Below are 25,436 nucleotides of genomic sequence, written 5' to 3'. Positions count from 1 at the left end.
AACAAATACTACAAAATACAGTGGACTGAGTTCTAAAGTAGTTTGCTCTCAGATGTATTTGACTTTATTACTATATATAGATAAAGCATAAATAAATAAATCCCATGGACACAGGCAGTAAGGGGGTGAAGGCCTGGGCTGGGGGGCAGGGATGGGCTAGAGGAGGCCTATGGGGGGGGGGGGACAAGGGGGAGATATGTAATACTTTCATCAATAAAGATTTTAAAAATGTTCTTCAAATACACCTCCTATATAATAAAAGCCTAATATGCTAAGTGTCCAGTAGTCCAGTCGGCAGCTCAACCAATCAAAGCGTAATATGCTAATGAATGCTAAGGCTGCTCAACAGCTCGCTATGACGTGCACTGACCACCAGGGGGCAGACGCTCAATGCAGGAGCTGCCCCCCTGGTGGTCAGTGAGTTCCCACAGGGGGAGGGCCCATCAGCCAGAAGCCCTGAGCTGGGCTCACGGCTGGCGAGCGCAGCGGCGGTGGCGGGAGCCTCTCCCACCTCCATGGCAGCACTAAGGATGTCCGACTGCTGGCTTAGGCCCGTTCCCTGTCAGTCGGACATCCCCCGAGGGGTTCCAGACTGTAAGAGGGCATAGGCCGGGCTGAGGGATCCTCCCCCTGTCCCCCCGCCCCTCCAAATACATGAATTTCATGCACCGGGCCTCTAGTATGATAATAAATGTGTATACCTATTTATTTAGATATCGCTATAGATAGAGAGATGGTCTGATTTCATACAATCAATGTGTAACATACACTGAGTGGCCAGATGATTATGATCTCTGAACACATAATAATCTGGCCACTCAGTGTATATCCTATATAATAAAAGGCTAATATGCCAAATATACACACACACACTGAGTGGCCAGATTATTATGTGTCCAGAGATCATAATCATCTGGCCGCTCAGTGTATGTTAGTGCTATTCTTGGATAACATGTCAAGGACTGTCTCTCTAGAGCCCTTTGATCTGAGCTGAGTTCTAAACTATTAAGAAATGGTGCTACAAGGTGCTTGTCTTCTGAGATGCAGAGAACGAGGACGAGGAGATTGGGAAACGCATACATGGAGGGGCCTTGAAGGAAGTCACAGACAAGGCGAGCGAGGCCCGGTGGCTGGTGAGCAGAGCTGGGCCGGGCCACATGTTTAAACTTCCCCACCTGTGGGCTTTCCACAGAAGCCCCGCTGTGCACACGCTAAGGAAGGCCCGGGCGTGGTCAGCACGACAGTGCCACGGGCGAGGCGGCCGCTCACCTTCAGGAACGTTGGCTTCCACAGGACCAGGGACACGTTGACCTGGCTCAGGTCAGAGGGAGCCAGGCTGCAGGTGACGGTGGCGAGCCTGCAGGAGCTGCAGTCCTGCGGGGAGGCCGGAGGGGTGCGTCAGTGCTTGTGACATTGGAAAAGAGACGGACGTGACAGTCGTCGGGGGCGATGTTTTTAGTGCACACGGACTCTCTCCTGGGCGAGCACGGTCGGCGGGGTAGGGGGGAGAGGGGGAGGGGGCGCGCACGCTTGTCCGGGTTTGCCCACTTTACCGGCATCGTGCCTCGCTTGAAGTCTTCCGACGTGAGTGTGATCGTCTCCCTCCCAGAGCCGATGCCAAGAGGGTCCTGGAGGTGCGTGGACCTGCAGTTTGCGTTCTAGGGAAGGAAGGCAGGGTTTGGAGACACTGCGCGGGCGGAGGGACGCGCCTTCTGTGCAGTGACACCAAGAGGCCGGGCGCGAGGGCCATTGGGCCCCTGCGTACATGTGCGATGCTCTCTCTCCAGCGCGGGCACCCACCTCCAGGCTGCGCCCTTGTTTCTGAGCCACTTTTGAGTTGTAATAGACAGCGCCGAGGATGTCATGGAAAAGGACGCTGCTAGTAGAATGACTAATTATATAAGTCAGCGATTCTCAGCTGGGGTGCCATGGCACACCGGTGTGCTGCGAGAAGTTTTAAAACATGCCATACCTGCCCGGCAGGCGTGGCTCGGAGGTGAGTGTGGACCTATGAACCGGGACACAGGCCCGGGTTTCGGGCTCGATCCCCAAGTGGGGGGTGTGCAGGAGGCAGCCGATCCATGATTCTCTCTCATCATGGATGTTCTATCTCTCCCTTCCTCTCTGAACTCAATAAAAACATATATATTTAAAAAGAAGCCTCTTTTTGCTTGAGCACCTCCAACAAATTCAAGGTGTAACGAACAGTTCAGGCACAAGTCGAAGAGGAGATATCTGAAACCCTCTCTAACCGATGGGCTAGTGACCCCAGAAGACACGCCGAGCCCCAGCCCCTGGACGCTGGGAAGGCGACCTCCTGGGAAATAGGTCCATGGCTGATGGGGTGAATCATGATCGCAGCTGAGATCGCCCTGGATTTAAGGGGGCTCCAAACCCTCTGGTGAGCGTGCTTGTATGGAGACAGGGAAGGGAAGACGGGGCAGAGCCTGGGTTATGCAGCCACAGGTGAGGGACGCCAGGGTCAGCAGCAGCGGCCAGAATCTAGGAGTCAGGAAGGACCCCCCGACCCACCCCGCCTCCGGAGAGAACCAACGCTGCCCACACCCCGATGGCAGACCCAGGCCTCAATGTGAGGGGACACACTGCTGCTGTCCGGAGCCCCCAGTTCAGGGCGATCTGTTACCCCAGCAGCTGCTCACGGTGGTGGGGGGAGAGGGAGTTACTGTTATTTAAAATGGTCCTAAGTGCCTCCCCACGCTCCTCTGGGAAGCTCTCCGTCACCGTGGCCCATGGAGCAGAGAGCGGTGAACCGGACGGGGAGGGTAGCGGCGACAGCGCGCTCCGCGGCCCGGGACTTACGTCGGAGGAGGCCCACCGGCGTGGGTACAGCACAGGATAGCCGTCGGCCGTCAGGTTGGGGAACGAAATGGACAGCGTGAGTTCCGGCATCGGGAAGTGCCCGCTTTTCCGGACCTGCAGGGAGAACAGAGGCGTGACCTCCTCCCTCCCAGCAGCGCCCTGGCCAGCCACGCGGACGGCGTCTTCCCGGGCCGTCAGATGTGTGATGCTCTGAATCCCCGGGAGGAAGGCAGCTGGTTTATGACGTTGTACAGAGAACTGCATCATTCAACCAGCCCAGAACGGGGGTGCTCGGTGGTCGGCGGTCGGTACACCAGACACAACCACCCGCTGTCCTTCACCCCTCCACTCCCCAACAGGACCCAGGCTCCAGGAAAGCCAGAATGGATTTTTTTTTTCTTTGTCATTTGCCAATGCTCTGAACAATGCCAGAAGAAAATGGTTGAAATAAAGAACGTAACTGAAAGAGGTGTCAGTGAGAAGGTCAGTGATGGCATGCTACATAGAAAGAGTAGCAGTGAGCACACGGAGATAAACATTTATTTGTTGCGTAAAGTGAAATACTACCAGGGCAATTTCAAATAATCGCTTTCTGAAACAGCTGTAGTTATTTTTTAGAAAGTGCTTTACTCAGTCATACGTTCAAAAAAAAAGTAAATATTGGAGGTAGTATCTATTTGGTTTCGTAGTCTATTTTTTCTAGAAAACCGTTCTAATTAATTGTGTCTTATTATCAGAAAATTAGAGAGTTAGGTCTTCAAACCTGCTTCAGAGATAATGACCAATTTGAAGAAAACTATTTTAAAGTACTGGAATTATAAATAAAAATAGGTTGATGTATAGAAACTGGTGAATCAAAATGTTTCTGCGTGTCTGTTGATACTTCCATTTAATTTACAAATGTACAAATAACTCCTCACAATGCTAATGTAAGGCTGATTTCTTACCAAGTAGAAGATATTAATTTCATTTCCAATGTCCTCAGTGGAATTGATAACTTCGGGGACAGTCTCATTGGCCATGATTGAAATATGGTATTCACTGGCAGAGCTGGAGGGAGTTAATAAAACACAACAAAGTTTAACTTTCCTTTGACCGCATTCTTTCTCTTTCTTCCTATCAGGGAACCTCACCAAAAATAATTATTAATAGGGACTTCAAGTCAGAGGCAAGCTCTTTTGCCCCAAAGCCTAAAATTAAATCTTTGAGGGGGGTCAGAAGGGTTATACATACTTCAGTTCAAGAGTCACTGATACTTCAATGGCCTTAAAATGCCAAAAAACGTCTGGTGTTTCAAATAAAAATCTCATTGTTACCAAATGAAAATTGTCCGTGAATTCACTGATCTCACATTTAGTGGCTAGCCAGGCTGAAACATGGCATTTTCAGTGTTTGGTGACTTTTAAGTAGGGTATAAACAATTGCTATCTTTTCCCTGTTTCGAATTCTATATTTACTGCTAAGCTGAAAAATACGATAGTCTCCATGCAACTTCTTCATGATCTCCGGGTGAACGCAGGATAAAGTATAACACAGATTTTAAGCGGCGCTTCAGTTTAGAGCGGACACATGAAAAATATCGGTAAGTATTTGCCAGCACTTGTTTTTAAATAAATGAAAACATTCTTGGGAAACCAGTCAGTATTCCAAGAGATGTGAATATAGCAAAATAGAAAAACAGCCAATAAAACGGAAAGGCTAAGAAACAAGTGAAGTCGGCATGGATGCCCGACCGTCCTCCCATTTGTGTGGTCTGTTACCAGTAAGAGGGAAATGCCATAGAAAAGAAGAGAATAAAGTGATAAGGCTTTTAAACGAAATTCCACCCTGATTCTTACGCCATTTGCATCCTCTGAGCAGCTCCGTAATGGAAGCATGACAGGGCAGCCAGGAGCTGTGCTGACTCGGAGCTGTGCTGACTCGGACACCTGCCTTTGCGGGGACCCTGTCTTCCTTGCTCTTAGACCCGAGACTGGTCTCCAGTGCAGCCCGTGGCCTTGGCACCTTGTGCTTTAGTGTGCTGGCTGGCTCTCAGCCCTCAGAGCGCGAGAGGTGTCCCTGAAGGGCTGATTGAAGTAGATTTCTGGGCCCACCCCCAGGGTTTCTGAGTCCGAAGGTCTGGGGTGGGGTTTGGGGGGGGGGGCCTGCAAATTTATCTCTCTATAACTTACTAGGAGTTCCAATACCCTTGGCCAGGGGCCATGGCCACACTTGCAGAAGCCCTGGGTCAGTAGAAAGGCACCAACGTAAAAAGGCAGTTTGCATCCGGCCAGTGTGGCTCAGGGGTTGAGCACTGACCTATGAACCAGGAGGTCATAGTTCGATTCCTGGTCAGGGCACGTGCCGGGTTGCGGGCTTGATCCCCATGTGGGGGGTACAGGAGGCAGCCAATTGATTATTCTCTTTCATCGCTGATGTCTCTCTCTGTCTCCCTCTCCCTCCCTCTCTGACACCAATACGTGTGCACGTTTCAAAAGGCCAGCAGCGTGCTCTTACCTGGAGAACTGCAGTCCGGCTTCGTACTTGACGGGGATGGCGATGCTGGCCTCGTTGTCCGAGAGGGTTTCCGGGGGCTCCTCGCTGTCACTGGAAAACACACGCACATCAGACAGACACTCCCCCACGCCCTCCTGGCCCTGCCGAGCGTCTGGAAGAGCAGCTCGAGTCGGTAACTGAGTAAAAGCACAAAGGAGCTCAAGTCCCGAATTTCCAATGGGGCGAGGCGGGGCAGAGGTGACCGCAGAGCAGCGGGGGTGACAGCCACACTGGGTTCGTCCCGCTTCTCAGACTCCCAGGAGGGTAACGACCAGAACCCTGGGGTCAGTTCTTAGATTCGAGATCAGGGGCTTCTCCCCCGGGAATACGAGCTTCCTCGGTCCAAGCTGGGGCCCAGAACTGCTGTTTTTCGCAGGGGACTCTTATTTATCAGAGATGAGGCCCTTACAGAGACCCCACCGGGGTCACACGACGGACAGCGAATCTAGAACCGTCTTCACTTCATAGTCCTTCCACACCCAGCACTCGACGCTCGCGTTATCTGTTAAACGCTCATCATTCCCAGGATTTAGTTATCATTTCAATGACACGCTAGGTAAACACGTGTATACACACATGCACACATACATGCACCTCACAATCCCCTGTATTAAAAAAGCATGGGCGAGGGATTGAACAGTTCCCATCGCCGGCTCTGGCCAGAGCTCGTGGGACTGCTCTTGCACATGGACACGCTGTGGGCAAGGCATTGACTCTGCGCCTGGGCTTGTTCACCTAGACCAGGGGTCGGCAAACCACGGCTCGCGAGCTGCGATTTGCCGCTCTGTTGACTAATGAGTTTGCCGACCACTGGACTGGACTAAATGTTACCGTGTAGTTGGAAGCTGTGAGGATTAGGCAATTGGTAGTATATGACAGTAGTCGGCAAACTCATTGTCAACAGAGCGGCAAACCGCGGCTCGCTGACTACTGCCCTATACGATGGAGATTTTTAAATAATTGATGACTGATGAATAACAAGTGTAAAGTTCTGATTTGGATGAGATTTATTAAACTGCTGCAAGGGGCCACAGAACGAGGGATTCAGGTGGCTGTGACGGGCAGCCAGTAAGAGTTGAAGTGAGCAGAGCCTGTGGGCTTGTGAACGAATGTCGCTGCAGTTGGGCAGAGGTAAGTGATGTGATGACAACATGTTCTGCTAAACAAATGGTTTGACCCAGTGAGAGGATTAAATTATTTCTCTCAAATAAAAGTGCCCTTATTTTTTTTAAAGTGTCCTTATTCTGCACGCACACACATCCACCAACCTTGTTGCACATAAGTGGATGGTCACATTCTCCATGAGATAGGTCGTGTTAAATTGAAATAATATTTTGAACGTTACCTATGAAATAAAAAGATACACCTTTAGCTTAGGGCCAGGTAAAGAAAGCATTTACTTTGATTAAAATATCCAGTTACATAAATGATATTACCTAAACACAAATCATGAGGTTACTGAAGACATATGATCTTTCAAAATAAAAAAACTCATCACATCTTAAAAAACGGAATAAGGTATGATGTACACGTACTTTTCAACATGAAATGTAATATGCTTTACCTGTTGGTGTTGAATTTAAACACTTTATTGCAATTATATTAATAAATATAACGTATACTACCCATAAAGCATTAGACCGTGAAGGGACAGACTATTTGTTTTACTATATTACCATAGTCTACAAGATCACAATCATCAACAATGTAATTATGAGATGATCACAATTAAAGTCTCTGCAATATGAATCTTCAAATATCAGCAATTACCTCTACATATGTGTTGTGAAACAGAGGGAAAGATACTTGGTTCCTTTAGTTACATAGTGTGAAAAGGTTTGAACCTTTAAGGAATATCAACAACAAAGGAAAACCACATAAAAGACGTGGCCATTTAGAGCAAACTATTAAAAACCAGTGAGTTCTGCTTACAAAAGTTGGCATAGTTAAAATATCACCTCGGGAAAAGTGGAAAATGTGTTGCTATGCTGACCCTCGGAGAGGGGTAACTTTCCGTTAGAAAGTGTGCCTGTGCTTGCATATGAATTATATAATGTGTGATTCTTCATAAACACCAAAAGGCAGACCAAGAGCTAGGTTTTTTGAAGACACATGTCAACAGCAGAGTTCCCCAAAATGTTCCACATAGTGGCCATATAACCCGGCAATTCCACCCCTAGACTTACACCCCGGAGAATCAAAACCATGGGTCCGCACCAAAACCTGTACACAGCTATTCCCAGCAGTATTATTCATAGTGGCCAAAAAGCAGCAACAACCTCAATGCCCATCAACAATGGAATATTATCCTATATAATAAAAGCCTAATATGCGAATCAACTGAACGGTGGAACGACCAGTTGCTATGACGTGCACTGACCAGCAGAGGGCAGGCGTTCAACACAGGAGCTGCCCCCAGCCAGCAGGCCCCAGGCCGGCCAAAGCGGGTGCCAGCGGGAGCCTCCCCAGCCCCCGATCGCCCTGCCGGTCACCCCACAGATTGGCCCTGATCACTCGTCAGGCCTAGGGACCCTACCCATTCACGAATTTCATGCATCGGGCCTCTAGTTTGTAAATAAAAAAGGATGAACTGCTGATACATCAATGAATCTTAAAAACATGTAAGTGAAAGAAGCCAGTCACAAAACACCACATTTATATAAAATGTCAGAACAAGCAAATCCATAGAGAAAGTAGATTAGTGGGAATCCAGGGTTTGGAGAGGGATTGTTGAGAAAAAAAGAGCAGCAACCGGTAACGTGTACAGGGTTTCTTGGTGTGTGTGGTGTGTGTGTGTGTGTGTGTGTGTGTGTGGTGTGTGGTGTGTGTGTGTGTGTGTGTGTGTGTGTGGTGTGTGGTGTGTGTGTGGTGTGTGTGTGTGTAGTGTGTGTGGTGTGTGTGTGGTGTGTGTGTGTGTGTGGTGTGTGTGTGTGTGGTGTGTGGTGTGTGTGTGGTGTGTGTGTGTGTGTGGTGTGTGTGTGTGTGGTGTGTGTGTGGTGTGTGTGTATGGTGTGTGTGTGTGTGTGGTGTGCGTGTGTGTGGTGTGTGTGTGTGGTGTGTGTGTGTGGTGTGTGTGTGTGTGGTGTGTGTGTGTGGTGTATGGCGTGTGTGGGGTGTGTGTGTGGTGTGGTGTGTGTGTGTGTTTGTGGTGTGTGTGGTGTGTGTGGTGTGTGTGTGTGTGGTGTGTGTGTGTGTGGTGTGTGTGTGGTGTGTGTGTGTGTGTGTGTGGTGTGTGTGTGTGGTGTGTGGTGTGTGTGTGTGGTGTGTGTGTGTGTGTGGTGTGTGTGTGTGGTGTATGGCATGTGTGGTGTGTGTGTGTGTGGTGTGTGTGTGTGGTGTGTGTGTGTGGTGTGTGGTATGTGTGTGGGGTGTGTGTGTGTGGTGTGTGTGTGGTGTGTGTGTGTGTGTGTGGTGTGTGGTGTGTGTGTGTGGTGTGTGTGTGTGTGTGGTGTGTGTGTGTGTGGTGTGTGTGTGGTGTGTGTGTGTGTAGTGTGTGTGTGTGGTGTGTGTGTGTGGTGTGTGTGTGTGGTGTGTGGTGTGTGTGTGTGGTGTGTGTGTGTGTGTGGTGTGTGTGTGTGGTGTATGGCGTGTGTGGGGTGTGTGTGTGGTGTGGTGTGTGTTTGTGTGTTTGTGGTGTGTGTGGTGTGTGTGGTGTGTGTGTGTGGTGTGTGTGTGGGGTGTGTGTGTGTGGTGTGTGTGTGTGGTGTGTGTGTGGTGTGTGTGTGTGTGTGGTGTGTGTGTGTGTGTGGTGTGTGTGTGGTGTGTGTGTGTGGTGTGTGGTGTGTGTGTGTGTGGTGTGTGTGTGTGTGTGGGGGGGGGTGTGTGTGGGGTGTGTGTGTGTGATGTGTGTGTGTGTGGTGTGTGTATGGTGTGTGTGTGGTGTGTGTGTGGTGTGTGGTGTGTGTGTGTGTGTGGTGTGTGTGTGTGGTGTGTGTGTGGTGTGTGTGTGGTGTGTTTGTGGTATGTGTGTGTGTGTGACAATGTTCTAAGATGGATTGTGGTGATGGTTGCACAGTTGCAATTTGGGAATATACTAAAACCCATTGACCTGTCCACTTTAACGGATTGAATTGTATGGTATATGAATTATATCTCAATGAGGCCTTTATTAAAAAGAGAGAGAACAGCAGCATTTCTGTACAAAGGTCTAAACGCCCCGTTGGAAAGATTACTGCCCCCACGGGTCAGGAAAGCCCGCTACACGGGACTGCAACACGAGGGCTTTCTAGCTCGGTGGTCCCAGGCACGGCACCTCCAAACATCTGTTGTTTTGTCTTGGTGCATGAGTTTGATAATTGCCTTTGACCTCAGGAGCTCAGCATTTGAACTCAACCCTCATCACCAGCACCCTGGGCACCATGAGAAGGAATGACCTATCGGCTGTGAGCGTGTTCTTCACATCCAGTTGCCACATGCATTGGTACGACCTGCTTACCATCTCTCCTCTCCTCAGGAACGGGTAGCCCACCTTACACGTGAGGTTATGGTTGGATTCGCAGCTGTCTTTCTGGATCGCCTGGGAAGAGAAGGGAGCAGAGTTAGAGCAGACACACAGGTGGAATCCTTGGGCTGGGTCTTCTAGAGTTTTCCCAGCTGTCAGGTGGGGTTAGTTATACTCTATCTCATTAAATATCAAATGCCATTCAGTAAGCAACATCAGCCTGGCCAGCGTGGCTCAGGGGTTGAGCTTTGACCTATGAACCAGGAGGTCATGGTTTCCTTCCCAGTCAGGGCACAAGTCTGGGTTGCAGGCTCGATCCTGAGTAGGGGGCATGCAGGAGGCAGCTGATCAATGATTCTCTCTCAGCATTGATGTTTCTATCTCTCTCTCCCTCTCCCTTTCTCTCTGAAATCAATAAAAATATATTTTAAGCCCTAACCAGTTTGGCTCAGTGGCTAGAGCGTCGGCCTATGGACTGAAGGGTCCCAGGTTCGATTACAGTCAAGGGCATGTACCTTGGTGGCGGGCACATCCCCAGTAGGAGGTGTGCAGGAGGCAGCTGATCGATGTTTCTCTCTCATCGATGTTTCTAACTCTCTATCCCTCTCCCTTCCTCTCTGTAAAAAATCAATAAAATATATTTAAAAATATACATATATTTAAAAAAATATGAGACATCATTATTTTATACACCAATAATAAGAATAAAATATGCTCACAGACTAATTCACACACCATCGACTTTGAAATGCAACTTCAGAAATGCTAAAATGTGGAGGAGAGGGGTCTGTCTACTTCAGGATTGCTGCTCTATAGCAATACCTCTGCACAAAAGAATGAATGAGGATGAAGTAAGGGAGCCGGTGTGGAGGTGGCTGAAGAGGAGATGCCACATTGCTGGTGTTGTGAACAAAGTACTGACTGTGCATTGCTGTCGGCTCTCCACCGAGGCCATGAATGAGGCAAGGGCCACACAGCAATATTTCCCATCACGACTTTGCACATCTGGACTCGTAACTGACATTCCAAACCGAAAATATGCGGTTGTAATGTAGGATGTGTTTTCAAGTTGATCCTAGTCATGTGACTAAGTGATGTCTTAAGAAATGGAGAAAAATATCTGTGAAAATACAAATTTATAGGAACTAGACATTAGAATTTTAAAAATATATGTTTATTGATTTCAGAGAGGGAGGGAGATAGAAACATCAATGACGAGAGAGAATCATGGATCAGCTGCTTCATGCACGCCCCCTACGGGGGATCGAGCCCACAACCTGGGCATGTGCCCTGACTGAGAATCGAACTGTTACCTCCTGGTTCATAGGTCGATGCTCAACCACTGAGCCACGCCAGCCGAGCAACAATAGAATTTAGTGTTATATATAACTAGAGGCCCGGTGCATGGAATTCATGCCCGCCATATTCCACATTGCCCCCTGGTGGTCAGCGCATGTCATAGCAAGTGATCGAACTCCCGTTCTCCTGGTTGAACTCCCAACGGGACACTTTGCATATTAGCCTTTTATATATTTATTTTTTTTTAATATATATTTTATTGATTTTTTACAGAGAGGAAGGGAGAGGAATAGAGAATTAGAAACATCGATGAGAGAGAAACATTGATCAGGTGCCTCTTGCACACTCCCTACTGGTTATGTGCCTGCCACCAAGGCACATGCCCTTGACCAGAATCGAACCTGGGACCCTTCAGTCCGCAAGTTGACACTCTATCCACTGAGCCAAACTGGCTAGGGCTAGCCTTTTATATATTTAGATAAGTGTACTGGCTTTTAAGATGAGTAATATTAAAATTATTAACTCATTTCATGATGAATTTACATAAATAGATACGGCATTTTACCTCCGGAGGGTCATTCGGAGATGGGAATTAAAAGCTAGGTTCGCGTTTGGAAGGATGTGCTGAGTACTCCTGATGCAGCACCCTATGCAGCTGTGGGTCATGGGCAAAATAAGTGGGACATGACGAGGACACAGTCCTCCCACACGTTCTCCTGTCCGGGAAGGACTCTCCACAGACAGCGGGAAAGGGGCCTTGATTCTCCGCAGGTGAATGCTGTTTCGCTCGGGCCCTGCGTTACCCCTCTCCGTGCATCTGGTGAACTGTTTTGACTTCGATTGTCGTGTTTGCTTTTTCCTTGACTCAGTCTCCATCTCAGCGCGTGGAGGATGCTGTGAGATCCCTTCCTCATACTGCGCCCCAGAGGGGGGGCACACATCTCTAAAGAATCAATCAAAACTAAAGCTCTAAAGAAAATGTGGGCATTGTGATCAGTAGAGACTACTACTTTTATACAAAATGCTTTCTTTCCTTATAAAAGCAATTTCATAAAAACTAGAGGCCCAGTGCATGAAATTTGTGCACAGGTAGGGTCCCTAGGCCTGGCTGGCAATCAGGAGACATCAGGGCCAGTCAGATTCCCCCTGCCTCCCCGCCTCCCCGCCTCTTCCTTCCCTTGCTCCCTCGCCGCCTGCCTGCCTGCACACCGCCACTGGTTGCCCCCCATGTTCTGTGCTGCCCCCTGGTGGTCAGCGCATGTCATAGCGAGCGATAGAACTCCCGGTCTCCCGGTTGAACTCCCGAGGGGACACTTTCATGTTAGCCTTTTATATAGAGAGGTGATCAGTTCAGCCCTGGCTGGTGGCTCATTTGGTTGGAGTGTGGTCTCATACACCAAAAGGTTGCAGGTTCGATCCTGGTCAGGGCACCTATGGGAGGCAACTGATCGATGTTTCTCTCTCACGTTGCTGTTCTCTCTCTCTCTCTCTCTCTCTCTCTCTCTCTCTCTTGCTCTCAAATCAATAAACGTACCCTCGGGCGAGGATAAAAACAAAATCAGTTCAGCGGTGTGCAAAGGGGGCTCAGTAAGTCGCCATTCCGAGACTCAGTGAGCGAGGACCTGAAAGTTACCTCGATTCCCGAGAAGATCAGGTTTGGGGAGTAGTGCACCATGGTCCTGGTGTTGTAGGCACTGTCCCCTTTGTTTCTGACGGTGAGGCTGATGTTGAACTTGTCGCTGTGGGACCGGACAATCAGCAGGTCCTTCTCCAGCGTGGACACGTCCAGGGCGACGTCCGAGATGCACTTGTCCTTGTTCCCACAGTCCTTGGCGAAGGGGATCTGAAACGGTCACAGGGGCGTGCTCAGAATCAGGGGCCACCACCGACTAAGGGGCATGACAGGCTGACACCGGCGTCCCCGGCTCCCGCAGGGGCAGGCTCACTGCAGAGCCACAGGCGTGTCCTGTTGGTTCCTAGAATGGGCAGGGAAGGCGGGGAAGCTTCTGCTTTGGGACACAGACTCTCCCCGCCCTTTGAAGCATGCGGTGTTCGCGACCGTTTCACCGGCTTCCGTCGGCTGGAGTAGAATCGTTTCCAAAAACCAAGCCACGTACACCGAGGTCTAAGTCTACGAGAGCACAGTTTCACACTCAACTGCAACCGTGGGAGTCTCTGTTAGAAAGAATCACGTCCTTAGGAAATAACAGAGCCTGGTCGGGGGCGGGCCATGGTCACGCCCGTAACTGGGGGCTTTCCTGGCCCCCTCACACAGCCCTTCCTCGCTGTCCCGTGCATCACCAGGACGGTCCTTCCTGCCTCCCCGACCTCCAGAGTCTGTCCTCGCCCCCCATCCCCCCGCTTCACTCTCCTCCCCCGGGTCCAGCCTCATTTCCTCCCGGAACTAAAGGAGCAGCTTCCCGACTGGTCTCCGCACCCCGAGTGGGGCACCAGGTGCGATGATCCGCTCTCCCTGCGCCTCCTGCCTCCGCCCACGCGGCCTCCCCTGCCCTTCATCTGCAGCTGCAGGTCGGGCCGCGGTTAGTATAGGCCCTCGGTGCCCCAGGACCTCTGCACCTGTCCCTCTGCCCGGAACACCGCTCCCTCACTCGCCTGGACAGGACGGACATCCTGTCCCACAGCTCTCAACTCCGGGCGTGCCCTGGCCCCCCAAACCAGGCAGACGTCCCTTTGGTGCCGGGGGTCCCCTCCAGGGCACACACTCTGCTGACCCCTCCCCCTCGTTTCTGAGCCTGGTGCGTGTGCGACCCTCAGTCAATCGATTTGGGGAGGGGGGAGTGAGGCCAGGAGGCCAGGGAGGACCAAGGCCCTGTCCCTAGTGGTCTCTGCTCGGCCCCACTCGGGACCCCACCTGCACGCCTCTTTCTCAGGGTGGGGCCGGGGACGCTGAGTGTGGGGGCAGGACCCGGGGGGACACAGGTCAGCGCCTCCCCGCCTCCGGTCTGGGGCGTGGTGAGCCTGTGGGAAGCACGCGCTCAGCTTCAGCCTCCATCCTGCACCTGTTCCGAGGGCCCCAGGGAGAAGGCCGGCATGCTGAGCGGCGGGTGGCCCTCTGCTTACCTGTGGCCTAAGTCCGTTCAGTAGGAGAACACCCATCAGACCACAATGGTTTCAAAGAACCAAGGTCAAGTGTTTTAATGTGTATTAGTCATAAAGGGGAGCTCCAATCGGCCAACCCATGTCCTTCTTTCAATTCGTCCTCAACTCCGGAGACAAGAACAGGCGTCATATAAATTCCCTTAATCCCCAACAAGAGAAAGTTCTAAAAAGTTGGGAATAGTCTACAGAAGTCCAGATTTTTTAAAAAATATAATTGACTTTGTTTGTGTGTGTGTGTGTGTGTGTGTGTGTGTAAGCACCTGCTGGAATGATGGAATACAGCCAGGGGTCCTCAAACTATGGCCCGCGGGCCACATGCGGCCCGCCAAGGACATTGATCTGGCCCGCCGGGTGCCGCTTCCTGTCCTGCTTAGCAGCTGACTCATCCCGGGCCCGCAGTGCGCATAGGAATTTGTTCATAGTTTTTTTTTTAAACTATAGTCCAGCCCTTCAACGGTCTGAGGGACAGTGAACTGGCCCCCTGTGTAAAAAGTTTGAGGACCCCTGGAATACACTGTGCCTTGCCGTGCACACATACATATAACCCTAAATCAACTGTGTGTGTGTGTGTGTGTGTGTGTGTTTATGTCTTCCAAGGTTTCCTTAATATTTTCACAAATAGGTGTTCCACATTTTTAAGAAACGACTTACAGATTCATGTACTGAGTTTGGTAGAGACTCATCAAGAATGGGCCCATTTTCCGGGTCGGAAAGGTTGAAGTCCAAGGTTATCCTCACAGAGTCCCGGAAGTCATGCTTGTCCTGGAGAGCGAGACATAAGACGGGTCATTGGCATCGAACCTCTTGGGTGTCCTGGCCTTGTCACGGCGGCTTCCCCTGTCCGGGCCAGCCTCGGGGACGTCCTGCCCCCGCTCTGCCATACAACCTGCTCACCCTGCTTCGCTGGAGATGGGCACCTCCCCCTGGGCCAGGCCACAGCTGGCAGGCAGAGGCCTCGGGAGTGACCAGCTGCTCCCCCACCCTCAGAGGGGCCTGCTGGCGTGTTGAACCCCACCATGTGGGGCCCTACCCCTCGGACCTACTTCATAACAACGCCATTGCTCTTGCGACCTTGAGCTAGAAGCCACTATGTAATGAGACTTCCGGGAAAGTCTCCCACAAACAGAGCAGCGAACGCCTCTTACGTTGGGTTGCGTTTCACTAGCAGCCCATACGCCTGGAATTGCAGGAGTGGTACCATGTGACTGACAAGTAAACCGTGCTAATACGATCAGTATTGTCTGGACCCCCATCAGTGGCGACGTCATTCATGGCCTGTCCACAGTGATGAGCCTGATGCACACGGGCCGATGTTTTACACATCAAACACTGAACCTTCCAGGCACTGAACAACTTGGCCCCGATCACCGGATGCCCGTCCCGTCCTGCCGAGTCCAGAACAAAGGTCCGAGCATCCATGAGACCCTCAAGAACTTCGGGAACCAGGGAACTAGTTCACCCTTTAGCACCACTGCGAGACGCTCCGATTTGGAGAGACGCTCCGATTTGGAGAGACGCTCCGTTTTGGAGAGACGCTCCGATTTGGAGAGACGCTCCGATTTGGAGAGACGCTCCGATTTGGAGAGACGCTCCGATTTGGAGAGACGCTCCGTTTCGGAGAGACGCTCCGTTTCGGAGAGACGCTCCGTTTTGGAGAGACACACGACTGCCACCCTCAGTGGCCGGAGGCGGGGCCTCGCCTGGCTTCACGCCTCCCCCGTGGCATCCAGGTCCCGGGTCCCCAGCACTCGGTCCCGGTGGACTCACGCACGGCCCGGCTGGCTTTCCGGTCACGGGCAGATCTTAGTACTGACAGAATACGCTTATTTGATCAACGTCATGGGGAACATGGACAGAAAACCACGGAGGAAAGTCTATGTGTCAGTATTGGTTACTAAACACTGCGCTCTCATTGCATCCATTCTGCACTGTTTTTTTAAAGAAAGTATTTCGAAAACGCTTGCCCTTCGTTGGGAATGCTCCCTGCCCAAATGGCCACCCAATAAAACACCTGGAACGGTTCAAACCAGCTGACCAGCCGTTTCTAGAGAGTAAAACTGCTCCCCACGGCCCCCACTACAGCAGAAAGAGACCAGGCAGCACCAAGCCCACAGAGGAGGGGAACAGCAGGTGTGCCCCCTCAAGTCCACATCAAAGGATGAAAATCATAGGTCGGGACAAGGCGTGACCTCAGAAAGCAATGGCCCAGCAGTCCCCTGGGGCGTCCATCATTTGGCTTCCACAGTCCACAGACAAGGTCAACGAAAGGTACGTGGTTTGAAGGTGAAGGAAAGAAAGGAAGGAAGAAAGGAAGGAGGGAAGGGAAGGAGGGAAGGAGGGAGGGAGGGAGGGAGAGAGAGAGGAAGGGAGGAAAGGGAGGGAGGGAGGGAGGGAAGGGAGGAAGGAAGGGAGGAAGGAAGGAGGAAGGGAGGAAGGAAGGAGGAAGGGAGGAAGGGAGGGAGGGACAGGAGGAAGGGAGGAAGGGAGGAAAGGGAGGGAGGGAGGGAGGGAGGGAGGAAGGGAGGAAGGAAGGAGGAAGGGAGGAAGGGAGGGAGGGAAGGAAGGAGGAAGGAGGGAGGGAGGAAGGGAGGGAGGGACAGGAGGAAGGGAGGAAGGGAGGAAAGGGAGGGAGGGAGGGATAGGAGGGAGGAAGGAAGGGAAGAAAGAAGGAGGAAGGGAGGGAGGGAGGAAGGGAGGAAGGGAGGAAGGGAGGGAGGGAGGGAGGGAGGGAGGAAGGAAGGAGGAAGGGAGGAAGGAAGAAAGGGAGGGAGGAAGGGAGGAAAGGAAGGGAGGGAGGGAGGGACAGGAGGGAGGAAGGAAGGGAAGAAAGAAGGAAGAAGGGAGGGAGGAAGGGAGGAAGGGAGGGAGGAAGGAAGGAGGGAGTAAGGGAGGAAGAATGAAGAGACAGGCTCCTACTGACCCATGCCCTGTGCCTGCTACTGCTCCGTACCACATGGCTGCCGGCCCCACGCCGGGAGATGAGGGCGGCCTTGTGAATGAACCTGGCCGTTAGCGGGGAGTGCCGGCCGTTCTGATGGGAGGGGACACAGGAAAGAAGCTGGCTCCTGATGAGCGCTGTGCAGGGAGCAGGGGAGCAGGGGGCGGGACGCCCTGGACTGGGACCCCTGTGCTTCTCCCGGGCCCCTGGGATTTACTTGCCAACATGTAGAAGAAGTGCTGGGCGCACTGGGACCCGCGCACGGTCAGGTTCCGCTGCGTCTTCCTCTCCTGGGTCCCCGAGAAGAAGCTGCGGGAGAGCTGCCTCTGCGAGTCCAGGGTGACGCGGTACTGCAGGTCTGCGGGCGGGACGGGGCTGATTGCCACAGACCCGCTCCTTCAGGGGCGTGGGGAGGGCGTGGCTCCTTCAGGGGCGTGGGGAGGGCGTGGCTTCCTTCAGGGGCGTGGGGAGGGCCTGGCTCCTTCAGGGGCGTGGGGAGGGCCTGGCTCCTTCAGGGGCGTGGGGAGGGCCTGGCTCCTTCAGGGGCGTGGGGAGGGCCTGGCTCCTTCAGGGGCGTGGGGAGGGCGTGGCTCCTTCAGGGGCGTGGGGAGGGCGTGGGGAGGGCGTGGGGAGGGCCTGGCTCCTTCAGGGGCGCGTGGGGAGGGCGTGGCCTTCAGGGGCGTGGGGAGGGCGTGGCCTTCAGGGGTGCGTGGGGAGGGCGTGGCCTTCAGGGGCGTGGGGAGGGCGTGGCCTTCAGGGGTGCGTGGGGAGGGCCTGGCTCCTTCAGGGGCGCGTGGGGAGGGCGTGGCTTTTTCAGGGGTGCGTGGGAGGGTGTGGCCTCCTTCAGGGGTGCGTGGGGAGGGCCTGGCTCCTTCAGGGGCGCGTGGGGAGGGCGTGGCCTTCAGGGGCGTGGGGAGGGCCTGGCTCCTTCAGGGGCGCGTGGGGAGGGCGTGGCCTTCAGGGGCGTGGGGGGGGCCTGGCCTTCAGGGGCGCGTGGGGAGGGCGTGGCCTCCTTTGGGGGCGCGTGGGGAGGGCCTGGCGGGCCACCGGAGAGCTTTGACTGCCACGCATTTCAGTGTCATTTTCAAAGCCTGTGAGTGCCGGGTGCGGGGAGGGGGAGACGGGCTGCAGGGGGGTCCCCACATGACTGACTCTCAGCAGTGAGGGTCACTCCAGTGGAGCCAAGGGCCCTGGGGAGCAGGTGGCACAGCTCTCCTTCCTTTGCCACCCCAGCCCCACGGCAGAGGGCAGAGGGCAGAGGGCGGGAGGGGAAGGGGGCCTTTTAGGGCAAATCCACAGGACTGCGCCAATCTCTCTCTCTCTCTCTCTCTCTCTCCCCCTCCTGGTTATTTGCTTTATTTTTTAAGCACCTGATTGTCTACAGTAAGTGCAGAGCTACTGGGGAATCCATCACGTCGAGTATCTGCTCCACATTTTCGGGGTCCCACCACCCGTTCCTTCGGCAGATTTTTCAGGGCCCACATGTTCCCAGGGGCACACGGGCTGTGCAGACCCCTGCCCAGGGGAACCCCCAGGGAACCCTTTATGCTGGACGCGGCGCCCGCCCCCCGCTGGCCGTGTGGCGCTCACCCGCCTCGTAGACGGCGTCTTCCTTGGACTTCAGCGTCACGTGGAAACACACGGTCGCGTTTATGCACACGGTCTCCTTCCCCTCCATGCGGCAGTTTTTCTTCTGAATGTTCACTTTATTCGGTTCAAAGTTCATGGTCACTTTAACCACAGCCACGTCCCGGGCCCTGGACAGACACAGACGGCAGTGATCACTCCCACGTCCTCACGGGTGACGGATGCCACCACGCGGGGATTCAGGGAGCATCGGGGTGGCTCTCCGTGGACCCCAGGCCCCACAGCCTCGTTTCTCTGGAGAGCCTAGTCCGGACCAGGCGGCTGATGCTCCGGGGACACACGGTGGCTTGGGAACCGTCTTGGGCTTTTGTCTGTCAAGGGCAGCAGAGATGCCAGCCCGAAATATGACCTTGGGGGTTCAGGGCGCGCCACCCAAACATGCCCCGTGACTTGTGGGTTCCTTGAGCTGCAGGCCCTGGGGAACAGCACAGGCAGGACAGGCTTCCCTGGACACCCCCCCCACCCCACCCCCCGCCCTGAAGACACTCCCCGCCTGAAGACACTCCCCGCCTGAAGACACTCCTCAGAAATCCCCTCCCGGAGGCTCCTGGAGCAGGAGCAGGGACTGGCCCAGGAGAGGGGACAGGGCGCCCAGCAGGACCAGGGAACCTCGCCACAAACACCCCTCCCTCTGCTCCGCCACGTCCTCCCGGAGGGCCAGCACTCCCCCCCCCCCCCCCCCGCTGCGGGTCATTGCGCCTGGACTGGAGCACCGGGAGCGCCTCATCTTCCCCACACGTGTCTCCCACGCTCCATGGGGCTGACATGTCCACTTCATTCAGCACTAACCGTTCAAATGAAAACAAAATGGATGTCCTCTCTGCTCCCACGCTGGTGACTCCTGGCTTCAGGGAGCCTGCCCAAGGGCACCCCTCTGGCGGCCCAGCCTGCGCCCCGCTCCTCCCCAGGCCCCGACTTTCAGGTTATAGTCCTCTCTGCTTACATATCGCTGTCACCTGGATACAGCGATGTGCATCGCACCTGTGCACAGTGCTATGTGCAACAACTGTGCACAGTGCTATGTGTAACAGCTGTGCACAGTGCTATGTGTAACAGCTGTACATAGTTCTATGTGTAACAGCTGTGCACAGTGCTATGTGTAACAGCTGTGCACAGCGCTACGTGTAACAGCTGTGCACAGTGCCATGTGTAACAGCTGTGCACAGTTCTATGTGTAACAGCTGTGCATAGTGCCATGTGTAACAGCTGTGCATAGTTCTATGTGTAACAGCTGTGCACAGTTCTATGTGTAACAGCTGTGCACAGTTCTATGTGTAACAGCTGTGCACAGTTCTATGTGTAACAGCTGTGCACAGTTCTATGTGTAACAGCTGTGCACAGTTCTATGTGTAACAGCTGTGCATAGTTCTACGTGTAACAGCTGTGCACAGTGCTATGTGTAACAACTGTGCACAGTTCTATGTGTAACAGCTGTGCACAGTGCTGTGTGTAACAGCTGTGCACAGTGCTATGTGTAACAACTGTGCACAGTTCTATGTGTAACAGCTGTGCTCAGTGCTACGTGTAACAGCTGTGCATAGTTCTATGTGTAACAGCTGTGTTCAGTGCTATGTGTAACAGCTGTGCACAGTTCTATGTGTAACAGCTGTGTTCAGTGCTATGTGTAACAGCTGTGCACAGTTCTATGTGTAACAACTGTGCACAGTTCTATGTGTAACAACTGTGCACAGTGCTATGTGTAACAGCTGTGCATAGTTCTATGTGTAACAGCTGTGCACAGTTCTATGTGTAACAGCTGTGCACAGTTCTATGTGTAACAGCTGTGCACAGTTCTATGTGTAACAACTGCATAGTTCTATGTGTAACAGCTGTGCACAGTTCTATGTGTAACAACTGTGCACAGTGCTATGTGTAACAGCTGTGCACAGTGCTATGTGTAACAGCTGTGCACAGTTCTATATGTAACAGCTGTGCACAGTGCTATGTGTAACAGCTGTGCACAGTTCTATGTGTAACAACTGCATAGTTCTATGTGTAACAGCTGTGCACAGTTCTATGTGTAACAGCTGTGCACAGTTCTATGTGTAACAACTGCATAGTTCTATGTGTAACAGCTGTGCACAGTTCTATGTGTAACAGCTGTGCACAGTTCTATGTGTAACAGCTGTGCACAGTGCTATGTGTAACAGCTGTGCACAGTTCTATGTGTAACAGCTGTGCACAGTTCTATGTTTAACAGCTGTGCACAGTGCTATGTGTAACAGCTGTGCTCAGTGCTATGTGTAACAGCTGTGCACAGTGCTATGTGTAACAACTGTGCACAGTGCTATGTGTAACAGCTGTGCACAGTGCTATGTGTAACAACTGTGCACAGTGCTATGTGTAACAGCTGTGCACAGTGCTATGTGTAACAGCTGTGCTCAGTGCTACGTGTAACAGCTGTGCTCAGTGCTACGTGTAACAGCTGTGCATAGTTCTATGTGTAACAGCTGTGCACAGTGCTATGTGTAACAGCTGTGCTCAGTGCTACGTGTAACAGCTGTGCTCAGTGCTACGTGTAACAACTGTGCACAGTGCTATGTGTAACAGCTGTGCACAGTGCTATGTGTAACAGCTGTGCTCAGTGCTACGTGTAACAGCTGTGCATAGTTCTATGTGTAACAGCTGTGTTCAGTGCTATGTGTAACAGCTGTGCACAGTGCTATGTGTAACAGCTGTGCATAGTTCTATGTGAAACAGCTGTGCTCAGTTCTATGTGTAACAGCTGTGCTCAGTGCTACGTGTAACAGCTGTGCATAGTTCTATGTGTAACAGCTGTGTTCAGTGCTATGTGTAACAGCTGTGCACAGTGCTATGTGTAACAGCTGTGCATAGTTCTATGTGTAACAACTGTGCATAGTTCTATGTGTAACAGCTGTGCACAGTGCTATGTGTAACAACTGTACATAGTTCTATGTGTAACAGCCCTGCACAGTTCTATGTGTAACAGCTGTGCACAGTTCTATGTGTAACAACTGTGCACAGTGCTATGTGTAACAGCTGTGCATAGTTCTATGTGTAACAGCTGTGTTCAGTGCTATGTGTAACAGCTGTGCATAGTTCTATGTGTAACAACTGTGCATAGTTCTATGTGTAACAGCTGTGCACAGTTCTATGTGTAACAACTGCATAGTTCTATGTGTAACAGCTGTGCACAGTTCTATGTGTAACAACTGTGCACAGTGCTATGTGTAACAGCTGTGCACAGTGCTATGTGTAACAACTGTACATAGTTCTATGTGTAACAACTGTACACAGTTCTATGTGTAACAGCTGTGCACAGTTCTATGTGTAACAGCTGTGCACAGTTCTATGTGTAACAACTGTGTATAGTTCTATGTGTAACAACTGTGCATAGTTCTATGGCTAGCACCTGTATACAGTTATATGTATAGTAACTGTATATGTAGTGACATGTATAGCTAAAACATTTCTTACATAATGGCTATTATCTGGGTGTGATTTAGTATGCACTTTTTATTTGACCATTAATTGTATCTTAAATTTCGACAAAGTCACCGATTTTTAATCTCCACCTTCACTGGGTCGTTCTCAGTTTTCTGTACTGCTCTTCCAGGTACATTTCGGGGAAAATGGCCATTGAGGATTGCTTTCACCTGAATTACATTAAGCCAGTGGTCAATTTGGAAGAATCAACATGTGAACCTTCCATCAAGGCTCATGTCCTAAGTATAATTTTATTTATTAAATCTTTCCTTTATATTTCTTAATAAAGTCTTTTTAATTTTTTTCATACGAAATTCTCATTGTTATTCTTCATATATTTTAACCAGTTTTTTTCCAAATAGAGCCCTTTTTGAAATTGTTTTTAACTAATTAAAGCTAGGGTTATTAATGCTATTGATAACTTACTTTAGTAATAAACAAATACAATGACACTCATATATGTATTTGACCATAAACTAGATTCTGTAGTTAAGTGGAATTACCTTGGGGATGCAGGCATTTTAAAGGCTGAGCAAATCAAGGGTTGATTCTACTTGTTCCTTTAATATGATTTATTGACGTCTCCAGCCTACCAAACTGCGTAATTTTTATCTGAGTAACGGAGCGCAGGAGGAAACAAATACTCGGTCTGAGATACGCCCCTCAGCTCCGGAAGGATGTGTGAAATGATCGGCTCCTTGCGCGCCATTGAAATACGCACCAGAAGAGGGCGGCGCCGCCCAGGCCGCCGATGGTCACGTCCGTGAGGCCGTCGCCGTTCAGGTCCATCTCTCCGTGGATGGACTGGCCGAAGAACTTCAGGGTCTGGCCGTCTCCACCGGACGGGATGCGCTGCGGAAACCCAGCCCAGAGGCGTTATGTCAGAGGAACCCCTTCAAGGCAGTTTGGGATAAATCCGAGGACGTGGATGGGCTAAGGAACATTCAGCTGCAAGAACGGCTGGAGGCCTGCCCGCACGGCCCTTCGTGGGGAGACAGGGGACCTCTCCCAGGTGCTCCCCAAGGACGCTCTTTTCACAGCGCAAAGCCACTCGGGGGCTCCTGACACCAGAGCGAGGGAAAAGCTACAGATCGCCTTGTCCAACCGCCAGGAAACACTGCGACGGTCCTCTTTCCAGCGCTGCCCAGTCCCGGGACCGGGGGAGCGGAGAGGCGCTGGGGACCTTGAAAACCCATCTTGCGCTCGAGCAGTAGGGGGTGGGGCCCTGGTCTCGGGGTCGGTCTGTTCACTCCACTTGGGGCTGGGGGCCAAGGACACATCCCTCCAAACACATCCTCACTGTGCCGTCTCCTTCACAGCAGGCTCACTTCCACTCCCGCGTGCCCGCAGCGGGGGGCTGGGGAGGGCGCGGGCCAACGTGGAGAGCTCTCCAAGGCTGACCTCTGCGCGTCCCCGCACGTAACGCTGGCCATCTGGACCTCCTGACTTAGCTCTGGTGGAACCCGATGGCAAGGTGACAGGACAGACTGACCCTCCCTAAACCTGGGGTCTCCTCATCCTCCCATTTCCTACGGGAAAATCCCACAATCATCATTCTCTCCTTCGGAACGCGGTGCCCTCCGGGGACCAGGCACACACACTGCCGCTGCTGAGTACCAGTGCAGAAAGGACTCTTTTGCCCGGCCGGTGTGGCTCCGTGGTTGAGCATCAACCCATGAACCAAGAGGACACTGGTTCGATTCCCGGTCAGAGCACGTATCAGGGTTGTGGGTTCGGTCCCCGGTGGTGGGCCTGCGGGAGGCAGCCGATCGATCTCTCTCATCAGTGTTCTGTCTCTCTCTATCCTACTCCCTTCCCCTCTCTCTCAAATCAACAAAAACATATATTTTTAAAAAGCGCTCCTTTTTTGTGCTTTTTTTGTTTTGTTTTGTACCATTTGAAAGATCCGATTATGGAGACTGGCAAATAACAACCACAAAACTAGGTAAAAGAATGAAATACAAAGTAATTCTTCTATAAAGGTAATGTAGAGGACCCGGGCCGGTGTGGCTCAGGGGTTGAGCGTCGACCTGTGAACCAGGAGATCACGGTTCGAGTCCCGGTCAGGGCACAGGCCCGGGTTGCGGGCTCCATCCCCAGTGTGGGGCGTGCAGGAGGCAGCCGATCCATGATTCCCTCTCATCATGGATGTTTCTCTTTCTCTCTCCCTCTCCTTTCCTCTCTGAAGTCAATAACAACGATAAGAAGACACCTTAGAAGAGAGTGAGAAATCTCATCTCCCAGTACTCAGAAGGAAGAAATCAAGCACGTCCTGAAGCGGGACAGGCAGGGCCTGGAGTGACCCGGCACCGCTCCGGAGGGGCTGGGTGGACCCACCTGCGCGTGCTGCTTCCGCAGCGACCGGCCGCTCCCGTGGAAGATGTACACGGCGCCCCCGTGGTCGTCCTCCAGCGGGGCGCCGATCACCACGTCGTTGAAGCCGTCCAGGTTGAGGTCCCTGACGGCCGCGATGGCCGTGCCGAAGCGGGCCCCGCACGGCTCGTGCTTGTTCTTCTTGGTGCACGCGGCGTGCTTCAGGGCCGAGCAGCAGGTCTGCGCCACGGGCTCCAGGCTCATCTGGTACTCAAACCTCGTCTGGCAGGGAGACAGCGGACAGGAGGTTTCTGCAGGGACCCCGGGGTGGGGGGTGAGGGGTGAGGGGATGGGGGGGGGGGACTGCACAGGGAAGCGCTGCTAGGAAACACCACGTGTGCATCCACCGAGCAGGTTGTAACATTTCTTAAAACCCAGGCCTGAGAGCCGAGTTGGAGGTTTCCCAGACCAGCGTGTAGACCAGCCGTGGGCAAACTATGGCCCGCGGGCCGGATCCGGTGTTCGGCTGTTCTATCCGGTTCTCTTGCTCTCCCCTCCGCTCCTTTACTTTGAATTTATATTAGTTCCCACAAACACTCCATCCATGCTTTTGTTCCGGCCCTCCGGTCCAGTTTAAGAACCCATTGTGGCCCTCGAGTCAAAAAGTTTGCCCACCCCTGGCGGTGGGGAAGAAGCCAGCTGGGGGTTCTAATGGGTCCTCTCCTTAATGCAAAAGGGTGAGGGGACAGCCCAATGTGTGTTCTTAAAGCCAAAGAACTGGCTTTTGAAATCCTCCATCCATGTCCCCACCCTTCCTCCCCCCAATAGTGTGCTCCTTTGAAAAGTCTCCATAGAGTCCCCCTCATAGAGGACCCC

At 52.4% G+C, this 25,436-nt stretch overlaps 1 protein-coding gene across 1 annotated transcript in view; it reads right to left on the bottom strand.

Moving 5' to 3' along the window:
- The window catches only part of ITGA1 (integrin subunit alpha 1), a 125,043-nt gene that overhangs the window by 8,013 nt on the left and 91,594 nt on the right, over positions 1 to 25,436 (bottom strand). Inside the window, exons 14-26 of the mRNA XM_080681835.1 lie at positions 24,585 to 24,842; positions 22,969 to 23,099; positions 18,744 to 18,910; positions 17,375 to 17,511; positions 14,867 to 14,977; positions 12,729 to 12,938; positions 9,791 to 9,871; positions 6,624 to 6,700; positions 5,317 to 5,406; positions 3,768 to 3,870; positions 2,821 to 2,934; positions 1,554 to 1,658; positions 1,270 to 1,374 (exon numbers count right to left, since the gene is read on the bottom strand). Of these exons, the coding sequence (XP_080537961.1) occupies positions 1,270 to 1,374; positions 1,554 to 1,658; positions 2,821 to 2,934; positions 3,768 to 3,870; positions 5,317 to 5,406; positions 6,624 to 6,700; positions 9,791 to 9,871; positions 12,729 to 12,938; positions 14,867 to 14,977; positions 17,375 to 17,511; positions 18,744 to 18,910; positions 22,969 to 23,099; positions 24,585 to 24,842 (1,689 nt within the window). The remainder of the gene's footprint in view (positions 1 to 1,269; positions 1,375 to 1,553; positions 1,659 to 2,820; positions 2,935 to 3,767; positions 3,871 to 5,316; positions 5,407 to 6,623; positions 6,701 to 9,790; positions 9,872 to 12,728; positions 12,939 to 14,866; positions 14,978 to 17,374; positions 17,512 to 18,743; positions 18,911 to 22,968; positions 23,100 to 24,584; positions 24,843 to 25,436) is intronic.

The sequence above is a fragment of the Plecotus auritus genome, assembly GCF_963455305.1.
Source record: "Plecotus auritus genome assembly, chromosome: 7".
Taxonomy (NCBI): Eukaryota; Metazoa; Chordata; class Mammalia; order Chiroptera; family Vespertilionidae; genus Plecotus; species Plecotus auritus.
The sequence above is the reverse complement of the archived record's forward strand: the minus strand, read 5'-3'. Positions and strand labels throughout refer to the sequence as shown.